The 18,244-nt window shown below is 43.4% G+C and overlaps 3 protein-coding genes across 4 annotated transcripts in view; 1 reads left to right on the top strand and 2 right to left on the bottom strand.

Annotated features, from left to right (window-relative positions):
• The window catches only part of LOC119289085 (exocyst complex component SEC3A-like), a 10,739-nt gene extending 2,413 nt beyond the window's left edge, over window positions 1-8,326 (bottom strand). Inside the window, exons 1-20 of one of the 2 annotated variants that reach the window (XM_037568509.1) lie at window positions 7,933-8,326; window positions 7,773-7,843; window positions 7,583-7,663; window positions 7,437-7,504; window positions 7,229-7,331; window positions 6,759-6,904; window positions 6,532-6,649; window positions 5,782-5,886; window positions 4,700-4,801; window positions 4,475-4,612; window positions 3,678-3,806; window positions 3,515-3,595; window positions 3,344-3,418; window positions 1,374-1,541; window positions 1,156-1,270; window positions 981-1,048; window positions 681-851; window positions 500-579; window positions 300-378; window positions 8-105 (exon numbers count right to left, since the gene is read on the bottom strand). In XM_037568509.1, coding sequence (XP_037424406.1) covers window positions 8-105; window positions 300-378; window positions 500-579; window positions 681-851; window positions 981-1,048; window positions 1,156-1,270; window positions 1,374-1,541; window positions 3,344-3,418; window positions 3,515-3,595; window positions 3,678-3,806; window positions 4,475-4,612; window positions 4,700-4,801; window positions 5,782-5,886; window positions 6,532-6,649; window positions 6,759-6,904; window positions 7,229-7,331; window positions 7,437-7,504; window positions 7,583-7,663; window positions 7,773-7,843; window positions 7,933-8,137 — 2,201 coding nt within the window. In that variant the 5' untranslated portion in view covers window positions 8,138-8,326. The remainder of the gene's footprint in view (window positions 1-7; window positions 106-299; window positions 379-499; window positions 580-680; window positions 852-980; window positions 1,049-1,155; window positions 1,271-1,373; window positions 1,542-3,343; window positions 3,419-3,514; window positions 3,596-3,677; window positions 3,807-4,474; window positions 4,613-4,699; window positions 4,802-5,781; window positions 5,887-6,531; window positions 6,650-6,758; window positions 6,905-7,228; window positions 7,332-7,436; window positions 7,505-7,582; window positions 7,664-7,772; window positions 7,844-7,932) is intronic. The other variant, XM_037568510.1, reaches the window with a different exon arrangement.
• A 3,694-nt stretch (window positions 8,327-12,020) lies between these two features.
• On the top strand, window positions 12,021-13,792 carry LOC119286617 (40S ribosomal protein S27). The gene is made up of 3 exons (XM_037566018.1): window positions 12,021-12,227; window positions 12,819-12,847; window positions 13,392-13,792. Exons 1-3 carry the CDS (start codon window positions 12,123-12,125, stop codon window positions 13,516-13,518), a joined length of 261 nt encoding a protein of 86 aa, XP_037421915.1. The 5' UTR covers window positions 12,021-12,122; the 3' UTR covers window positions 13,519-13,792.
• Window positions 13,793-14,328: 536 nt separating this feature from the next.
• Window positions 14,329-17,759, bottom strand: LOC119289084 (pre-mRNA-processing protein 40A-like). Its single transcript, XM_037568508.1, has 8 exons — window positions 17,603-17,759; window positions 16,351-16,607; window positions 16,156-16,236; window positions 15,945-16,006; window positions 15,750-15,819; window positions 15,087-15,139; window positions 14,930-14,987; window positions 14,329-14,840 (listed from the first exon to the last, which is right to left on the bottom strand). The coding sequence occupies exons 2-8, from the start codon at window positions 16,552-16,554 to the stop codon at window positions 14,682-14,684; spliced, it is 687 nt and encodes a 228-aa protein (XP_037424405.1). The 5' UTR covers window positions 16,555-16,607; window positions 17,603-17,759; the 3' UTR covers window positions 14,329-14,681.
• Window positions 17,760-18,244: the final 485 nt, after the last annotated feature.

Raw genomic sequence — 18,244 nt, 5'->3', positions numbered from 1 at the left:
AGAGAACCTGTGCTGGAAGGCTGCATAATTCTCCAAGAGTACAATATCAACATATTTGGGCTCCACTTGAGCAATTTTCTCCAGAGTCACAAACATAATGGTCACCTATTTCAGAAACCGCAGCATATTATGTAAACCAGGAACATGGTTGGATAGTGTAGCTATAGCTCTGACTAGTAGAAAATATTGGGTATGTTGAAAAGAATCATCATTGATTATCATCTAACAGAGTTTGTACATGGATAAATTTTCCTTTTGTTCGTTAAGAAACAAATGCTCCGCATTGCAGAAGGTCTTACAATTTTCGTATATGCCTGATCAACTAGATCCCTGGATCCATTGATATACTGCTCCATTCGTGCTGCAAGTTGAGAAAACCTATATAAAAAGAAACAATGAAACTAGATGGATATCATAGACTTAAGCTATGCATCATGTTGAGCAAGACAGTGGTCTTTCTGGATTCTACATAAGTATTATGAAACACATAACAATGTACCTGGGAATATATGGTACAACTCCAACTTGTTTTACATTACGCTCATACTTTTCGATCTGGAAACAGGCATCATCAACGAACTGTGCTGCCCAAGAAAATTGAAACAGTAAAGAACAAAGTAGAGGCTCCAAAGTGGGAGCACCACAGATCTCTGCCTAGAGCTAGAGTCAAAGTGTCAGACCCTGCTAAACAAAATGGTTATTCTTGACTCCAAGTCATCAAGCAGGACCGAAACGTATCCTGCAACCTCTGTCTTCTGACCAGCAATATAACGATCTGTTATGCCGTGCATTGGTATACAACTCAGTGGATCTAGCTTGAATGCCCAGTCAACTATAGCATAGAAGTCCTCCTGAAAGTATGGCATGTAAAACATGTGAAGCCTGTACGCTTGAATAGCTTAAATTTCAGCTTTATGTTTCTCAATTTTTTTGTAAAACCATGTCGCCAATGTTTACAAGAGAAAGACAAGAAAATCAACCTGAATACCATCGAGCATCTCCTGTAAGCATTCGTTTAGCACTCCCAAATCGGCTGAACTGTTGTTACCTGGAAAATTGTTTTAGTAAGATGATAGTTCTATATCATGCAAAAAGCAAGAACAATTTTATCGTCGTGAGAACATTGTTGAACTTGAGTGTCGGTGGTTTATTAACTTGGTTTGGCACTACTCCCAGAGGACCCAGAAGTTTTCGGAGTACTATCTTCATCACTATCTGAACCACCCGATGTAGGAACTTCGAAGCACATAAAATGTGCCAAGAACAAGCTCTGCATCATCGACATCCATGATGAAAAATATTACATGTGAATTCTAATAATATGACAGGATTTACTTTGAAATCTCACATAAAATGCGTAGAAATAGAGACACCTCGTCAACAAGATGAGGAATAAAGGCAGTAATCATTTTGGAGTACGCTTCTGCAGGACTATCTGCAATACCAGCTGGCTGATTTGCACCTGCAGGACCTTCAAACGATGGTGCGCTGCTCTTTGATGCTTTTGAACTATTTCGGAGCTCATTAGAATATTCACGGGCCTACAAAAAGAATACACATGTCATGTCCATTTTTTAAATTTCGTTTTGCTGCATCTCTCGATAAGGTACCCAGAAAAAGAACTAAGATTGCAGTTTGCATTTACAGAAAAAGCTTGCTATTCTGGAGGTTAACTGCCCATAGGCTATTTGCTACTGAGATATGTGAGTGGTCACTGAGTTAGTCGATTTGCTCTTTCAGCATTGTAAGCATTGCTAATGAAGTTACAGAAACTTCAAGGCTCAGTATTTTTGGTAGAACATAGAGAAAGGATGCACTGCAGGCATTTGCAGGCAGTCCCGTACCCATGGACACGGATTCTCGCGGCATGTTGCACCAATTGAAGAAGCTATCAAAATGTTATTGCTGGCATACGTGCTATACGGGAAGCAGTGTCCTGCACCCTCTGGGGTGGGCTGAACGTCGAATCCTCCATGCACCGATGGTCATGAGTTGATCATATTTTTAGGATGAGTGTGTTGCTCATCATACTCCATCCCTTTTGCTTTGTTAGGCAGGAGCGGCTAAACACTATAACCAAGGAGGAGCACGTGCCCCTCTCTAATTACATCGTCCCGATTAAACCCCTGTAACCCCTCGTACTCCATCCCTTTCTGTTAATGTACGTAGCATGCATGGCTAATTGAAAACGAGTCAAGTGTTGCAGACGTGGTTAAGGGCCCCAAGTGCCAAGCAGCGTGTGGCGCGCCCTGAACGAGTCTCAATGGAAGTCTTGATTGTTACTTGATAACACCTCTCAGAAGATCAACAGTCAAATTTATTTATCAAAAGAGAAAAGTATACTTTTCGTCCCTCAACTCTTCGCTGAGTTTACTTTTCGTCCCTCAACTCTAAAACCGAACAGAATGCATCCCGAACTCTCGAAACCGGTAATTTTTCGTCCCTGCGACTGAGTCAACCCGGTTTTGACCACGTGTGAACAGTACACCAGATGAACAGTAAATTCGAAAAATAGAGCAAAAAGAATAAAAAAAATCTGAAATGTTATGACATCGAAGATACTCAGGTGTGCCATGTGCGTGCAAATTTTCATCATGTTTGGAAGTTCGAGGAGCTCGCAGCAAAAATAAAAAATTAATCTACTCCGAAGTGAACAGTAAAATCAGAAAAATAGCAAAAAAATCTGAAATTTTTTGGTATCAAAGATGCTCGGGTGTGCAAGGTGCGTACATATTTTCATGGTCAAATGACAACCGAGAAGGTCATGCCAATAAAAACAAAATAGGGTACGTGTGCGTGCCGCTTCGGGTGGTTTCCAGACCCTCGGATCTTATTTTACCACAAAAATTTGCACCCACCTTGACCACCCAAGCATCTTCGATGGCAAAAAATTTCAAATTTTTTTGACTTGTTTTCTAATTTTTTTTGAATGTACTGTTCACTTCAGAGTAGATTTAATTTTTCTTTTTTTGCTGCGAGCTCCTCGAACTTCCAAACATGTCAAAAATTTGCACACACGTGGCTAACTGAGTATCTTTGATGTCATAAATTTTCAGATTTTTTTCTATTTTTTTGAATTTACTGTTCATCATGTGTAATGTTCACCTGTGGTCAAAATCGGGTTGACTCAGTCGCAGGGACGAAAAATGACCGGTTTCGAGAGTTCGGGGTGCACTCTGTCTGGTTTTAGAGTTGAGGGACGAAAAGTATACTTTTCTCTTTATCAAAATGGCTAAACAGAGTTGTTATCTTTGCATGGTCATAGCAGCTATACCAAATCAACGCATCGGTGTCTTGAAATATAATCACGTAACAACTTGAGACAGTACAGAAAGAACCTTACCTCCCGTCGAATTAGCAAGTTCAGAGAATGGCAGTAAGCTTTCCGTAAAGGAATCATACAACTTTTGTCCAGACTCTACAAAAATGTAGTATAAAGTGAGCATGAAGTAAACTAATTATTCCCTATTTGCAGAAGGATTATAATATCACACCAAGATAACATGCAAGTAACCTTGATGAACTGTAGAAGCCGAGCATAAGTCCTGCATTTGTACCTCATGTCAGCATGGTCAGGCCTCTGCAATTGCCCTTTCTGCAAGTGTCTATAAAATGTTCATACAAGTCCTCTTTTGGCCCAAAATTAAACTCATTGCAATTATTGGATGTGGTTTTACCTGAGTGAAGTTGTCTTTATCATTTAGCATGGAATCAATCAAAGTTGGAAAGTAATTCCTTAAAAATTCTGACGCTCTCCGAACGAATGTGCACTTTAGAAGTACAAATTCTGCACGTTTTTCTCTAACCTGTATGAATTTCAACAGAAAATGCACATTGGCTGAGAAATGTTATTTTGGTAATCTTTAAAACTAGAGACGTTGCAGCTTGCCAATTATGTATAACTCTTAATCCATGGATCGGTAAACCCTCAGATACTTTTCATGTTGATAGAATGTACAATCGTTACTGGAGATTCATGGCAAAGTTAACTAACAAGGGAAAAAAGGTATTTGACTTATAAAGGAACTAAATACCAGACTCAACAGGCCTAGTTTCTGATGAGGAAGAAAAAGACAGTGCACAACTTTGAAGCGATTCTAAAATGTTCGCGTGGTTTTCTTTGCAGGAAATATCATTTCACGAACCTTCCATTCGGAAAAGGTCGGCTTGTTTGCTGTAAGTTTCTCCTACTAGTCTCTGCTAGATGTATTTACATGTACTCCCTATGTAAACTAATATAAGAGCGTTTAGATAGTGATCTAAATGTTCTTATATTAATTTACAGAGGGAGTACATAGTAAGCCTTCCATGTATTTCATGTGCTCCAGATCAGTGGGAGGTTACCATACAGTGGACTTATTTGACAATTTTCGGTTCAATCTAAATAATAATGAATAATACCTATAAAGGAAAGCCCTGAGCAAGATAATCATCAAGACAGAAAATTATGACACAAGGAAAAGAGAAAACATACAGCACGCATTTTTGCATAGCTTGGATCCATGTTGGACGCTTCTAGGTTCTTTATAGCACTGGTTAACCATTCACAGGCTTCTATATTCTTGACCATATTTCCCTCGTCGAATGAACCTCCAGTCAATGACACCTCATACTACAACATGATTAATCACATGAATATTGTAATCACCAAACTGTAGATGGATATAGTGCAAGAGTAACAAGCTTATTCAGTGCCCACCTCAGGTGGAATCTGCAAGAGTACAAGCAATCTGTCTAGCTCCTCACCTAATGCCACATTACTTACAGATTGCATTTCCAACCTGTTATTACGCCATTCTATCTGGAAAATCAAACAAAGGAATTAGTGAAGCTTATACTCAAGGTGATGAAAGAAACATTCGCTTCAACTCACTCTCAAACAACAAATGGATATTACAATCCGGTCTAATTATCTTCACTCCCTCCGATCCATATTAATTGTCACTGAAAACGGATGTATATAGACGTATTTCAGTGCTACTAGGTACATCTGTTTGAGCGACAACTAATATGGATCGAATGGGGTAGTAGATTTGCTGCTAAATATGGCTTCAAAAAACTTTTAGGAGGAAATAGTCGGTGGTGGCCACCCAGTGCAGCCACTCTGCCTCGTCACGCGCTGAGTCAGACAGGTCAGACTGGAACTGGTCCGGTAGTAGTCGGTGGTGGCCACCCAGTGCAGCGCAGCAATGACACGCCCGACAGCTTAGTCGGTCAAGTTGATGAAAAAGACCATGGCCACAACCCACAAACTCGACTGCCAGAAGCACCCTCGCCTCTGCCACATCCGCTGCATCGGCAAGCGCGGGAGACAATTACGGGAAGAGCGGTTGCCCCAGGAGCGCCAGCGGCCTCTCATCGGTGGGCTTTCAGCATGTCCTCCATTGGGAGCGAGGAACACGACCTAGTGATAGGTCAGAATCATGTCCAGCACCAGCAGTTCCGCTGGCTCGTCGGGCTCGTCCTCGGGTAACTCCGACCCGACACTTGATGGTGGGTCCCGCATGTTGTGCATTTTGGGTGGGTTGTATCCGTTAGCCCCAAGAGTTCTGGTTTTTTGAAACCTTCGACCCAATGTTGTAGTTCGTTGATGTTTACTCTCTTTTTTAAGGGAAAATAAATAAATAAATAAACCCTATCATAGGTAATTAGGTACTAACAGTTAAAATTCATGATACTATAGATCAGTATGATAAACAAAGCTGTGAACCTGCAAACCTGTGAATATAAGCTTATGGTAATCCTGAAATTAAATGGACTACTAGAGGTAAGAAGAATTACAGATTGTATATCCTCCCTCATATGCCTGAGCTTGATGTTGAAAATGCCAAGCCACTCATCCATATCTTCAACACATATGGTAGCTACTTCTAAGCCCTGCAATACCTGTAGAACCCAAAACTTGAAGTTGTGAGGCATCAAATTTCTCTGATTCGTAATATACTAATATGTATAACAATGCATAAAAAACAGTTTAGAACTAAGACATACAAATAAGGCTACTAACAATAATCATATATATGCAAATGAATTGGTAAAATAAATAAAGTAGTTAATCCTTTTATGTAAAAAAAAACCAATCCATTCTCCTGAAAGAAGTTTTAAGCACACTTATCCAGCGATGTATGTAATGCTAAAATAGGCTATTACTGTATGCATCATTCACATGTCAAATAACCTGCTGTGAACAATCTTTTGAACCAACTCGGGATGAGCTTTATCTGCTAATGAGAGATGGAAAAATAGCATGACCACTTTTAGGAGGTGTGTATACGGCTAACTAATTTGGTCCTTCAAGGAAGGGTAAGCTGAAAGTAGTATAAAATTAAAATAACTAACATTTTGGTAGGAACCTCATGATAATGGGAGATATAGCAAAATGTGCAAGTTCATATCAATACAAGGTCAAACTAGCCAAAACTCAGATACTGAATTGACGTCGCGTACTACATAAAAGAACAGTAATGCTCCAATTGGCATGTAGACGATGAGAGTGCATTTACAGAATAGCGGAAAAAAATGCTCGCATACCTCATCCACAACAGATTCTGTTTCCACAAGGGCATACACATTTGCAGATTCGAGAGCTACAAGTTCACGCTTCATCCTTTCTGAAAATGCCTCTGCTTCACCAATGGCCATGACATAGCTATGCCGATATAAAATGTCGGGCATCAGTATCATAGTTTTCATGCAAAAAAGAAGTTTGTTGTGCCCCGTAGATGTCTAAGTATGCCACTACCAGTTCGGCAACTTACTTGCCAAGGAGAGCCTCAATGTCCTCTTCCTCCGCTTGTGAAACCAGGTCCTTCTCTAGGGCAACTTGAGAGTCAGCCTCTAGCACCAGTGAATCAAAGGGGCTATCATTCGTGGACACCTGCGTAGCCTTTGTTGTAGTGTTCTCCTGCATTTCAGTTTAATATTATAATTCGTGTTATGAAAATCATACAGGACGCTCCAAGTCTAAAACATTGGATATTCGATAGAGTTGAGCGGCCAAAACAGTCATGGTACGGGTAAATATACAAGACTATATTGATCTATTTGCCGTGAACATGGGGACTACGGATGATGTGTCTTAGGTTACTTGAAATACACGCGCGGTCTAAAGCTGGCTAGAGTACTAATCCCGCACTTAATTATTCATGATAAAACGTATATCAAAATTCATGGTTCACAAATTTTCGAAGCTCGCAACAACCCCCCAAAAAGTGAGAAAGTAATGTACCTTGGCCCAGATAGCCATCTCGACGATGTCCATGCCAGAAACTTTGGGGATGCCACCCAGCAGCTCTTTGCACAGGTTGAGAACGCACATCAGCAGACGGTTCCTGCAAGACTTAGACAATAGTATGCACAAATGAATGGATTGAAAACTAAAGAGAATGGTGAACATGTATGCTACGAAGGAACGAACGAACTGGCTGACGCGTCACCTGTCGTCCTTGTTGCGCATCGTCCACTGAGGAGGCGAAACACTCTGGCTCCTCAGGTTATCAAACCCCTGGACATGCACAATTTTCGTGTGAAATCAAGAGGTTGGACAGTAATTATTTATCGTGAGGAATGATGATACACGTACCAATATGAAGGTGCATCCGCTGGGATCGTTGGTGGCGACCTCCACCTTGTGGAGATGCTTGATCTTGTACACCTTCGCCGGCTGATGAGCGATGATCGATCGACGAGGACGGGGGTAATGTCAGAAATCGATCTGCAGCTCGGTAAATCGACCCAATTGACTGATTGGTTAGGTGGTCGTGAGAAATCACCTCGAGGATTCCGCCATTGGAGTACTTGAGGACTCGCAGGAACGCCTTGGTCTTCTGCCCTTTCGGCTTGGCTGCCACGGGGGAATCAAACAAGATGCATATGATTGTCTGAGATGGAGATGGAAGAGAGATGGATGGATGGGCGGATGGGGGTGCTGACTGGTGACGGCGAGGACGCGGGGCTTGGCCATGTTGCTGTGGCGGGAGGCGAGCTTGCCGGCCTTCCCGGCCCAGGTGCCGCCGCTGGTGCGGCCCTTGGCCACGCGCATGCACATCACCACCTTCTCGGGGGCCTTCTCCTTGCTCAGGATGCCCGCCTCGCACGCGCGCTTCAGCTCCATGTCGTCCGCGCTCGACCGCGCCATGGCCGACGGCGGGGAGGATCGATCGCCCTCTCTCTATTTCTCTCTCTCTCGCCGCCGGCACCGGATTAGTTCTTGCTTGAGCGCTCGCCGTGAGGTGAATGGGATCGGATAGGAGGGTCGGCGCGGAATGGTGCTGGCGGTGATCGATGAGATGGCTCGATCCGTCCTCGTAACTGACCGACTGCAAGATCGCTGCATGGACGGGGGCTCATGATGCCGCCTTTCCCGTTTCCTTCTCTTTTGTTTCTCTATTTCTGGCTCTCGCCATTTTTTCAGGAGACAGAAAACGAGATCTTGTTACAAACCATGCAGGATAGATTATTTTCAGATAATGTTTTTTTTTTTCGGTAATGCCATTCGAATGAGAGGGATGCAATTGCAAATATATATTTTTAAACACAATACAAACGCAGACGCTCACACATGACATACGCACATACACTTAATTTTGATAAATATTTATATCGCCACAGGGATGGCAATTTTAGTTTGCAAGGACGACAATCTTCCGAGAAAAAAAAAAGCATAACTAAAAAGATGGAGCGGCCATGCTCACAAAGTGAAATTACCATCCTTGACCATCACAAATTGCCATCAAAATCATTCGTATTTCCATCCTCCCAGCGACAGTTCGCTGGTTATAAGGGGGTTTTTTTTGGGCGAAAACAGATAATGTATTTAATATACGGAAGAAAGAAAGAACTAGTATCATGTTGTGTTTTTTATTTGAATACGAAATACGAAAGACAGAAAGTAGTACACTATTGTATTTTTTTTTTTTGAAGGGAAAGACTCATGACGCCTTATTTAAACTTTGGCAAAGTTAAATCAAGCAACACATGCCATTACAAGAAGTCAGGGAACTTTAGCAACCCGAACACAACTAGTGTTTGTATACAGAAAAGTGTACCTAGGAAATCGTGTCAATCCATTTGCTTCCCCTGAAATAAAATCCTGGGAATTCCATGAGCTAAACGGAAGCAAATGGCCGTCATGATGCTGAGTACGGGCTCCAAACTTTAGTAATATAATTGTATGCTTCCACAAGTTTCAAACATTAAATTCACTCGTTACCTTGCTGCAACCAACTTTAGTGAGCAATTTTAGACCTCGCAGCAATGTCAAAGCTTCAGCAGATGGTGCGTTGAGAGCATTATCTGTTGGAACCGCTCTCTCACACGGATGGATGGAGGTAGAAAAAGGAGGAGCACACAGCACTGGAGTTTCATCCGGCTATATACAGTCCCATTACTATTCCTTTCCAAAGCACTAACTGCCTCGCGAAACAAACACAAAAGCATACAGTTTTATAGCCAACTGCAGCGCAGCCCCTACGCTTTCGCTGGGCACGCACGCACGACCTGCATGCCCGGCCACATGTGCCCACGACGCGCTCACCGCGGCCGTTTCCAGTGCATCGCTAACCGGCCGTTTCCAATGCATCTAACCACCTAGCTAGCTCACATGGCTGTAGACTCACGTACCACCACGCCATGCACATGCGCGCACACACACGCTACTGGTAGACACACTACACACACGCCACCCTGCTCCGTCCCGCATGTCCCGCCCGTCCCGCGCGTCACCGACGAGCCCGACGACACCAGTGCGTCCCGTTCGTCCCACGCGCATCCGTCGCGCCCGACCACACACGCCGTGGCTTATTTCAACACACACCCTAAGCCACGGCCTAGAGGAGTCCGTCGTCGTCGTTGTCGTCGTAGCCGCACTCCCCACGTCCCCGCGCTCCCGGCCCGCGCTCCCGCCGCGCACGTACGCGATCTGCGCAACCAGGTCCAGCGCCTCGACGCGGTGCATGTCCGCGGTCCCGACGCGCCCGACACGTCCGGTACAAAACTGTATGCTCTGATACCAATTATTGGAACCGCTCTCTCACACGGATGGATGGAGGTAGAAGAAGGAGGAGCACACAGCACTGGAGTTTCACCCGGCTACATACAGCCCCGTTACTATTCCTTTCCAAAGCACCAACTGCCTCGCAAAATAAACACAAGAGCATACAGTTTTATAGCCAACTGTAGCGCAGCCCCTACGCTTTTGCTGGGCACGCACGCACGACCTGCATGCCTGGCCACATGCGCCCACGACGCGCTCACCGGCCGTTTCCAGTGCATCGCTAACCGGCCGTTTCCAATGCATCTAACCACCTAGCTAGCTCACATGGCTGTAGACTCACGTACCACCACGCCATGCACATGCGCGCACACACACACGCTACTAGTAGACACACTACACACACGCCACGCTGCTCCGTCCCGCACGTCCCGCCCGTCCCGCGCGTCACCGACGCGTCCGACAAGCCCGACGAGCCCGACGACACCAGTGCGTCCCGTCCGTCCCGCGCGCATCCGTCGCGCCCGACCACACACGCCGTGGCTTATTCCAACATTATCGATTTAGACTGAAGAGAGAAAGTAGCATCATGTTTGTGTTACTTCTAGTAATCGATTTTGTGATTTACATTTGAAAAGAGTAACAGATGATTACTCGCATGATAGAGGTAGATCATTAATTGCCTTAGAGCGGCCCAATTGCCATATGAGTGTTCGTTTGGTGATTTCGGTCGAAAATGCCGCTCTAGTAGAGTAATCATTCGCCCGCGATTTTATTATGGATGCAACTCCAATTCGAGCGGTGAGATTCCATATCTTGAGACCGTGGGACGTTGCTTTGGTACAATTCCATCTCCAAGAGCGAAGGAGGTAAGCTTCACCTCCCTCCTATCCTTTGACGTGGCCTATTTTCTCTCCCTAATAATGGTGCAGACGCCCATGGCATCAGGAAGCGGGCCAATTGCCGCCGTGTACCCAATTCCTCGCGTCCTTTGCCGTCATTTTTTCCTGCCATCCGTCATTATGGAAAGATTATCCTGGACCTGTATTGACACGTAGCTACACTTCCTCTTTGCCTCCACCTCCTTTTTCACTTTCACCGTGTCGTTTCTCCTTCGTCCGAACTAAGCCGCTCTTGAAGGAGGAGGAACATATGCTTGATGAGGAGGAGGCCGCACAGAAGGATCCCACCCTCCTCGCTGAGTGGACAATTGGGATCCCGAAGTGCACGCGCTGGTATGTGATAACCAACATGGCTGCATGAACACCTTGTAATCATGTTTTCAATTTTGTGAACATTTTTTAATTCATGAACTTTTTAAATTAATGTTTTTAAAATTTATGAATTTTTAAAGTTTAGAAAATTTTAAATTTTCGATATCATATCCATGAGCATTTTTCAATTTTGCAAACATTTTTTGAATTTCAAAAATATTTTTTGAATTTTTGAATATATTTAAATTTCATGAACATTTTGGCAAATTTACGAAAATTTTCAAATTCATGTATTGAATTTACAAATATTTTTTAGTTTGCAAACATTATTTTTGTTACACAAATATTTTTTGAATTTGCGATTTTTTCGAACTTGTGAACATTTTTAAAATTCACCGTTTATTTCAATTCTTGAACAGTTTTTGAATTTGTGAGCATTCTTTAAGTTTGTGAACATTTTTTTTCAAACTCATGGACATTTTCCAAAATGCATTTTTCTAATCCGCAAACATGTTTGGATTCAGTAACCCTTTAAAATTTGAATTAAATCAACTGAAGTAAAAAAAATCGCCGGAATATAAAAAAGTGAAACACCAAAATATTATTATGAAAGAAAAAATTGAGAGAAAGAAAGAAAGAAAAAAGGAGAGCGTGAAGCGATTCTGCCAGTGGCTCGCGGACACGCGTGTAACAGCGCGTGCTGGGCTTGGCCCAGTTAACCGGCGAGACGGGCGACCACTGCTGCATACGGGTCGCTATAATTCCTCCGCCTCCCGATCCCCTCACCCTTGCCTATAAATACTGCCCCAACCCTAACCGTCTCCACTTTCTCTACCCCCTCGCCGCCGCCGCCTCTTCGGATCGTCCCTGCCGGAGACCAGAGAGCGCGGTGCCCGAGCAAACCCTAGCCTCCCACGATGGTGCTGCAGAACGACATCGACCTGCTGAACCCGCCGGCGGAGCTCGAGAAGCTCAAGCACAAGAAGAAGCGCCTCGTCCAGTCTCCCAACTCCTTCTTCATGGTAAATAATTCCCCTTCCCCTTAGAATCTTCTCTCCGTGAGTGCATCTTCTCCTCTACTGCACCATTCTCAGCGGTGTTCGTACATCGTGTAGTGGTACTATGCAGCGCGAGACATATATAGAAAACTTGTCACCTTTTGGTTGCCTGAATTCTTCATCTGATTTGGAAGAATTTTGCTTCGGTAGGCTCTTGGTGTAGCTGAGTAATGGTGCCTGTTACCACGGGCTCGTGGTAGATGACGCGGCTGATCGTGATTGCCTGTGATTAATCTTGAAGCATGCGTTTGGTCTGTCAAAAATTTATGTACCCTTGCATATTGTATGTCAATCCATGCTGCCGCATGTTCTAGGTATCCGAAATCTCTATGCTAGAACAGATGTGAGTGAACACTGTAGAAAGTGCTGTTCTGATCTGAGTTGTTTCTGTGGATCATAGAATCGTATAATCCCGTGTAACTTAGTGCCACGTCCCTTTCATCACATGACCACAATCGGTTCGGTGCATTCCTTGTGCTTAAGTTTGGCATTTTTGTTTTTCCGTTTGGATATTGTGGTTCTGAACTTCTGATGGTCATTTGTCAACTGTTGCAGGACGTCAAGTGCCAGGGCTGCTTCAACATGTAATTTTTCTTCACCTTTTGTCTTCTTTGCAACTGCTTAGTTCAGTAGGTTCATTTGCTACTGTTATCCTCGTATAATCATCTGATAACAAGACATTGTCATGCTTTAAAAATGTCCTTGCTTATTTCTATAAGTAAACTGGTAATGAGAGTGGGCTGCCAAATACATGTGCATAGTTTATTCTACTGCTTTGTGTTTTGTTCTTCTGTGACATCATATGCTTTATATTTAAAATAAAAAGGATGGAAGATGCATTTTTCAAACATGATTTTGTGTTTGTTTTTGGTAATGCATTGTATACTACCACCTAGTTGCATGCACAAGCCTTGTAACACGCTAGTTCAAACATGATCCTTGTAAATTACTGCGTTCTTAATGTTGAAATTGTTTCACAATTGTAACTTGAATCATCAGTCTACCGTGCCATTTTACAAAGTCTACTTTGTTTTGATATTTGTAGATCACAACTTCAACATGTGCTTGGTTACACCTGTGATATTTATTTATGATTTATTGCTGAACTACTCTTCTCTGTGATTGCAGCACTACTGTGTTCAGCCACTCACAGACCGTCGTGGTGTGCCCAGGCTGCCAAACGGTGCTCTGCCAGCCAACGGGTGGCAAGGCCAGGCTCACCGAGGGTTGCTCCTTCCGCCGCAAGGGCGACTAAACAGAAGTCTATCTTTAAAAGCAAGCCGATGTTGAACTCTAGTTTTTCAGGGGTGTTGGTCTGAAAATTTTGCAATGTCTGGCAAATTGAATCCATCTTTGGTAATTTGGTATCTAGCTCGAGCAATATTCCGTTTGGGCTGTGAGGTCAGACTAGTAGTACCTGCCAGGTAATATGGTGGTCTGATGAATTGTTGTTCCTAATGATGCTGTTTGCCCTCGCTGGTATATGACTCTTGAATCGTTTGTTGCTTGTATTTTCTGTTTGTGTTTGTTGCCCAATTGTCTCCCCTGAACTGTGCCTGTGTGTCATGAATTGTAGCCCTTGGCTCCTTGTCTACGACATATGGTAGCACTACAGCTCTCCTGATCGGCGCGCTCTTGATCCGTAAAGGCCGGGGATGTCCTGCCCTTCTGAATGTTATGCACCAATACAGATTACTCTTGAGACCTTTTCGACATGGAGCACTACCTCCATTCTGGTTTATTGGTGCCCTTAATATTTTGGGCCAGACTATAACGATTAGATGTAACTATGAAAATAATAATGCATGTCATCAAAAATTATGTTGTTGAATTCGTATTTAAACATAATTTCCATTGAGATTATTTTTGGATACATTCATTATCTAATGTCAAAATTTAGCACAAAATGCAAAGGGACCAATAAACAAGGACAGGGGTAATACGTATGAAGCAAAATGAGTGAATCTACAAATAGGTCTATATACGTCTGTATATAGTCAGCATTGAAATCTCTAAAAGGTATTGTATTTAGAAATGGGGGAAGTACATTATAGTTGCCCCCAAACCAACCCAATGATGTTCAGGAGAAGGGCAAAACCACCCCCACTCGCCAGTAACGAGCTCAATAACGTGCAAAACAAGTTGGCTACTGGCCGTGTAAACATACCCAAAGGATGAAAGGAGTAATATTACTACTAAAAACCACAACTCAGGGTAGCTTATACCCAAAGGAGTAGCAACTACGGTATAGCAACTCTGGAACGGGTACCTTATAACAACTTCGGTAAAATCTTAAGAACTTTTTCCTCGAATCAACAACTTTTGATCTAATGTTCCACAGACCACAGATGACTGACCGCTACCTACAGCACCATGTGTGCCTGAAGCCTGAAGCAACTGTTTACCATGGGCCAAGACTCAAATCCTCAACTCTTGATCTATTCTTTCAGAAACGACCGCCACTGCATCGTGTGTGCTTGAAGCAGCATAAGAGGATCCAACATAGGCACCAGCAGTGGTTTGAGCGTCCTGATCAGGCCGTTGGCTTGACGCCTTCTCTGCTAGTTCACGTGCAATCTAAACACAAATCGAAATGAAATTGTAAAAGCATTCCAATCTTTTTTGTAATAAAACAGTAGCTCTGGATGTCATGTAAAAAGAGCAACCTTCAGCTCCTCAGGAATAGTCCATTGAGATTTCTTCGTCACTCTGTTGTGGTAGTACCTGGAATAGTAGAATAGTGAGACTTTGGAATGAGGGAAATCCATGATTCCAACCAAATAAGAAAACACCAGTGGCGAAATAAATTCAGTACGAACTTACTTCCGTCCTTCATCCGTAGTATATTCATTCCAAGCAGTAGTCGCATCAGCCCTCTGTTATATCACCGAAGGTATGCAATAAAAGCCGTAACAGCTCATTAATATAAACAGAAGAACAGAAGCAAACACTGAAGTGAAATTGCACTGCCCTCTTGAAGAATAGAAACAAAGAATCATCGACAATAATTGCAAGATATTTATAATATAGAAATATAACAAAGGTAAGTAAAATGGGAAGAAAGCAATTGTACGGATCAAATGGAAGAAGCCAGGGTGCTGTATTGCTAATGTGTTGATGAAAGAGAGCATAATCATGAGGTCATGTGATCCATTGTGTTCATCAACTTTTTAAATTTAGATATCAGTCATGAGAAAAATGTAAGCAGTGCATAAAACACGGGCACGCATTGCAGAAGTTGCCACTGCTACTAATGCAGATAAATAGTCACCTTACACAAGCAAAGTTCTGAAGTTCCTTTTTTCCAAGTAAACCGAAAGTAGCAATATCACAGGTGCGTTGTACAAGACAAACAACCATGGAAATCTACAGGTTGATAAAATAATAACAATATGCTGAAAATAGAAAATAAAACTATAGTCAAGACTTCATGAGAACAAAGACAACAGTAGGAAAGCCAACAAATAAGAACACATCACAACTGACTTCCAAAGGTGTCATCAACTCGACAGGTTTGTACCAACTTGATTGCTTTGTCCTCATATTGTAATAGTACCTAGGTAAATAATGATATCAAGCAAAGCCAATAAGTAAGATATACCAAAGCATGTAACATTGAATCATGCTGCCATACATCACAAGGGAAGTTATTAGTTAAAAAGTAATTCAAAGACAACTTACTTTTTCCCTTCATGTGAAAAGTGCTCTTGCCAATCCAAAGGGCTAGGGTCAGATGAGCTAACCTGCAAGTTTGCAGACTGAGTTTATGCATGGGAAAAGCCTTTTCAATTTTATGTAGTAGACAAAAATGGAATGAAGTGGCAAACGAACTAATCATATGTCGCAGACAAAAATCAAGTGATGAAAATGAACCCAAGGTCTTGCTACTTACTGAGGGCAACCAAGGAGACATGGTGTGATGCTGAGTTGAACCCAGGGGGTGAACTAGAACAGGAACCCACATTTGTTGATACTGAAATGTAGAATTAATAGCTTGTCAGCAAAGAGAAAACATTCTAGATATATACTACTGCGAGGGAGAAGCCTTCCATGTGCATACATCGAAATAAAACAGTGAAACACATACAGTATAAAACGGAGGCTGCATAGGGGCACCCATGTTTGGCATATATCCACCAGGTAGCACAGCTCGTGGTGCAGGTAGAACAAGACCAGAGTGAGGCATATGGTGCCCAAGTTGCGGAAAATGTGGCATCTGCTCTGACATCCCCATGTTAGCTTCTGGCATGTCCTGATCAACAAGTTGAAACGGTTGCCGCAGAGGTTGCATTGCATGAACTGAACAAGCTGAAGAGTCTGTTGTCGAGGACCAACCGGACTAAACTGAAAACAGAGCACAAAATAGCAATAAGCAACCTAACATGAGGAGATATATAAGTCCGAACCCTACTATTCAAATTAACACGAAAACGCCGAATCAAACAAAAAAGAGATATATCCTCAAATAATACCACTATGGGCGAATATAGAAACAGTGGTTCGTCATGCATGCTCCTCTATCTCTCTGGAGCAGAACGATGCATTGCCAATTCTGTTCAGGCTGAGCCGCACGACCATCTAAGCAAACCATGCCCACTCAGTAAAACAAAAGTAACAACATTCCTATAGCCATGCAAACCAATTCCTGCTTACTCTGTTATCACCGCCACTCTTATCACCAAAATATCTATGTTGCACAAGCCCGTCGATTAAAACAGGTATGTGGTTCTTCACGCTTCAGTTTTACTAGTGGTAGGAAAAAAGGTTACTTCAAGACACTCACCAAGAAATCAATGGCCCACAATTTCCTTTATGACTACAGCACCTACACATGTCTCCAAGTGCAAACAATGCCTATTACTTATTAATCCACCACCCAAAAAAAAGAGTAATAGCAAATCGGATCTTTAAGCATGTTATCCGATTTAACCATCTACTAATGCAGCTCACTAATCCTTCCCCAACCTTGTGTGGGAGCTCCTAGCACTGGGTCTGTCCAATGCAGTTCACTGATTGATTAGCGGCAAGGGACCAAAGCATTAGTAATGATTAGTCTTGCCCTGCTATCATAATTACTCATAAAAACATTCCTTTTTCTGCAAATACATGTGAAAATCGATTCTCATGGCAGATATTGGCGGGGAGCAGCTAGACCAAAACTACCAAATTTCTGTTGGCCATAAACCGACCAGATTACTCAATGCAGCTTATCTAACCACCCCCTGAGGCGATTGTCGCAAAGCGCCCCTGTACTGTGCTGCAATCAGCTGGACCGAAACTACCGAACTACCATGTCCCCGCACGGATGAATCGCAAATTGAGGGGGCCCAAAAACTAACCAAACAGCGGCGGCAGCACTTCGATCGGCGTCGGAGGCCCTCGCCTGCGTCGACGGACCGGGATCCACACGGTGGTCCGACGAACTCCGGTGGCAAAGCCGCAGCGGTGCTGCAGTGGCTTAGGGTGGTGCGCCTAGGGCTTGGTGAAAGAGGAGAGAAAGAGAGCTGGGCCGCGTGGATTCGACACGTATCTGCAGTTTTGCGGGGCCGCTACCATACGGCTGTGTTTGTTTGGGTTTTAGAGAGCAGTTTTCGGTAGAAATAAGCTAAAGCTGTAACAAAATGCTAAAACGGGACAGTTTTCGGCTGATAGTTAAAAATGGTTTCAGGCCTTTTTACGTGGTATAGGGCGAAGCGAGGCCAGTCGTGCTTTCACCAGGAAACTGATTTCCCTCGGTCAAATTTCCACCGACGCCCTTGACAGTTCAGCGCAATTACGAAAGGAATGCCATCGAGCCATGTTTCAATCAATCCATTCATCTCGTCTCCCTCATCGCAAGCCCACGCACGAACAGAGACAGCGAAGGGAGAGGAACCTAGGGTTCCGCCGCCGCGGCCTCCACTCGCCGTCGCCCGCCGCCGCCTCCTCCACTCGCCGTCGCCCGCCGCCGCCTCCTCCACTCGCCGTCAGTAGCCGCCGCC

The sequence above is a fragment of the Triticum dicoccoides genome, chromosome 4A, assembly GCF_002162155.2.
Source record: "Triticum dicoccoides isolate Atlit2015 ecotype Zavitan chromosome 4A, WEW_v2.0, whole genome shotgun sequence".
Classification (NCBI taxonomy): Eukaryota; Viridiplantae; Streptophyta; class Magnoliopsida; order Poales; family Poaceae; genus Triticum; species Triticum dicoccoides.
Note: the sequence above shows the minus strand (reverse complement) of the source record. Positions and strands in the feature narration are given on the sequence as shown.

What these genes read in the sequence shown, in the direction of transcription:
- LOC119286617 (XM_037566018.1), top strand. Translation starts at nt 12,123, where the DNA reads ATGGTGCTGCAGAACGACATCGACCTGCTGAACCCGCCGGCGGAGCTC. An exon ending in CTCCCAACTCCTTCTTCATG is followed by an intron (nt 12,228 to 12,818) that starts GTAAATAATTCC and finishes CAACTGTTGCAG; the next exon opens with GACGTCAAGTGCCAGGGCTG. An exon ending in TGCCAGGGCTGCTTCAACAT is followed by an intron (nt 12,848 to 13,391) that starts GTAATTTTTCTT and finishes CTGTGATTGCAG; the next exon opens with CACTACTGTGTTCAGCCACT.
- LOC119289084 (XM_037568508.1), bottom strand. Translation starts at nt 16,554, where the DNA reads ATGCAACCTCTGCGGCAACCGTTTCAACTTGTTGATCAGGACATGCCA. An exon ending in TGCAGCCTCCGTTTTATACT is followed by an intron (nt 16,237 to 16,350) that starts GTATGTGTTTCA and finishes TCTACATTTCAG; the next exon opens with TATCAACAAATGTGGGTTCC. An exon ending in CTATTCCTGAGGAGCTGAAG is followed by an intron (nt 14,841 to 14,929) that starts GTTGCTCTTTTT and finishes ATTTGTGTTTAG; the next exon opens with ATTGCACGTGAACTAGCAGA.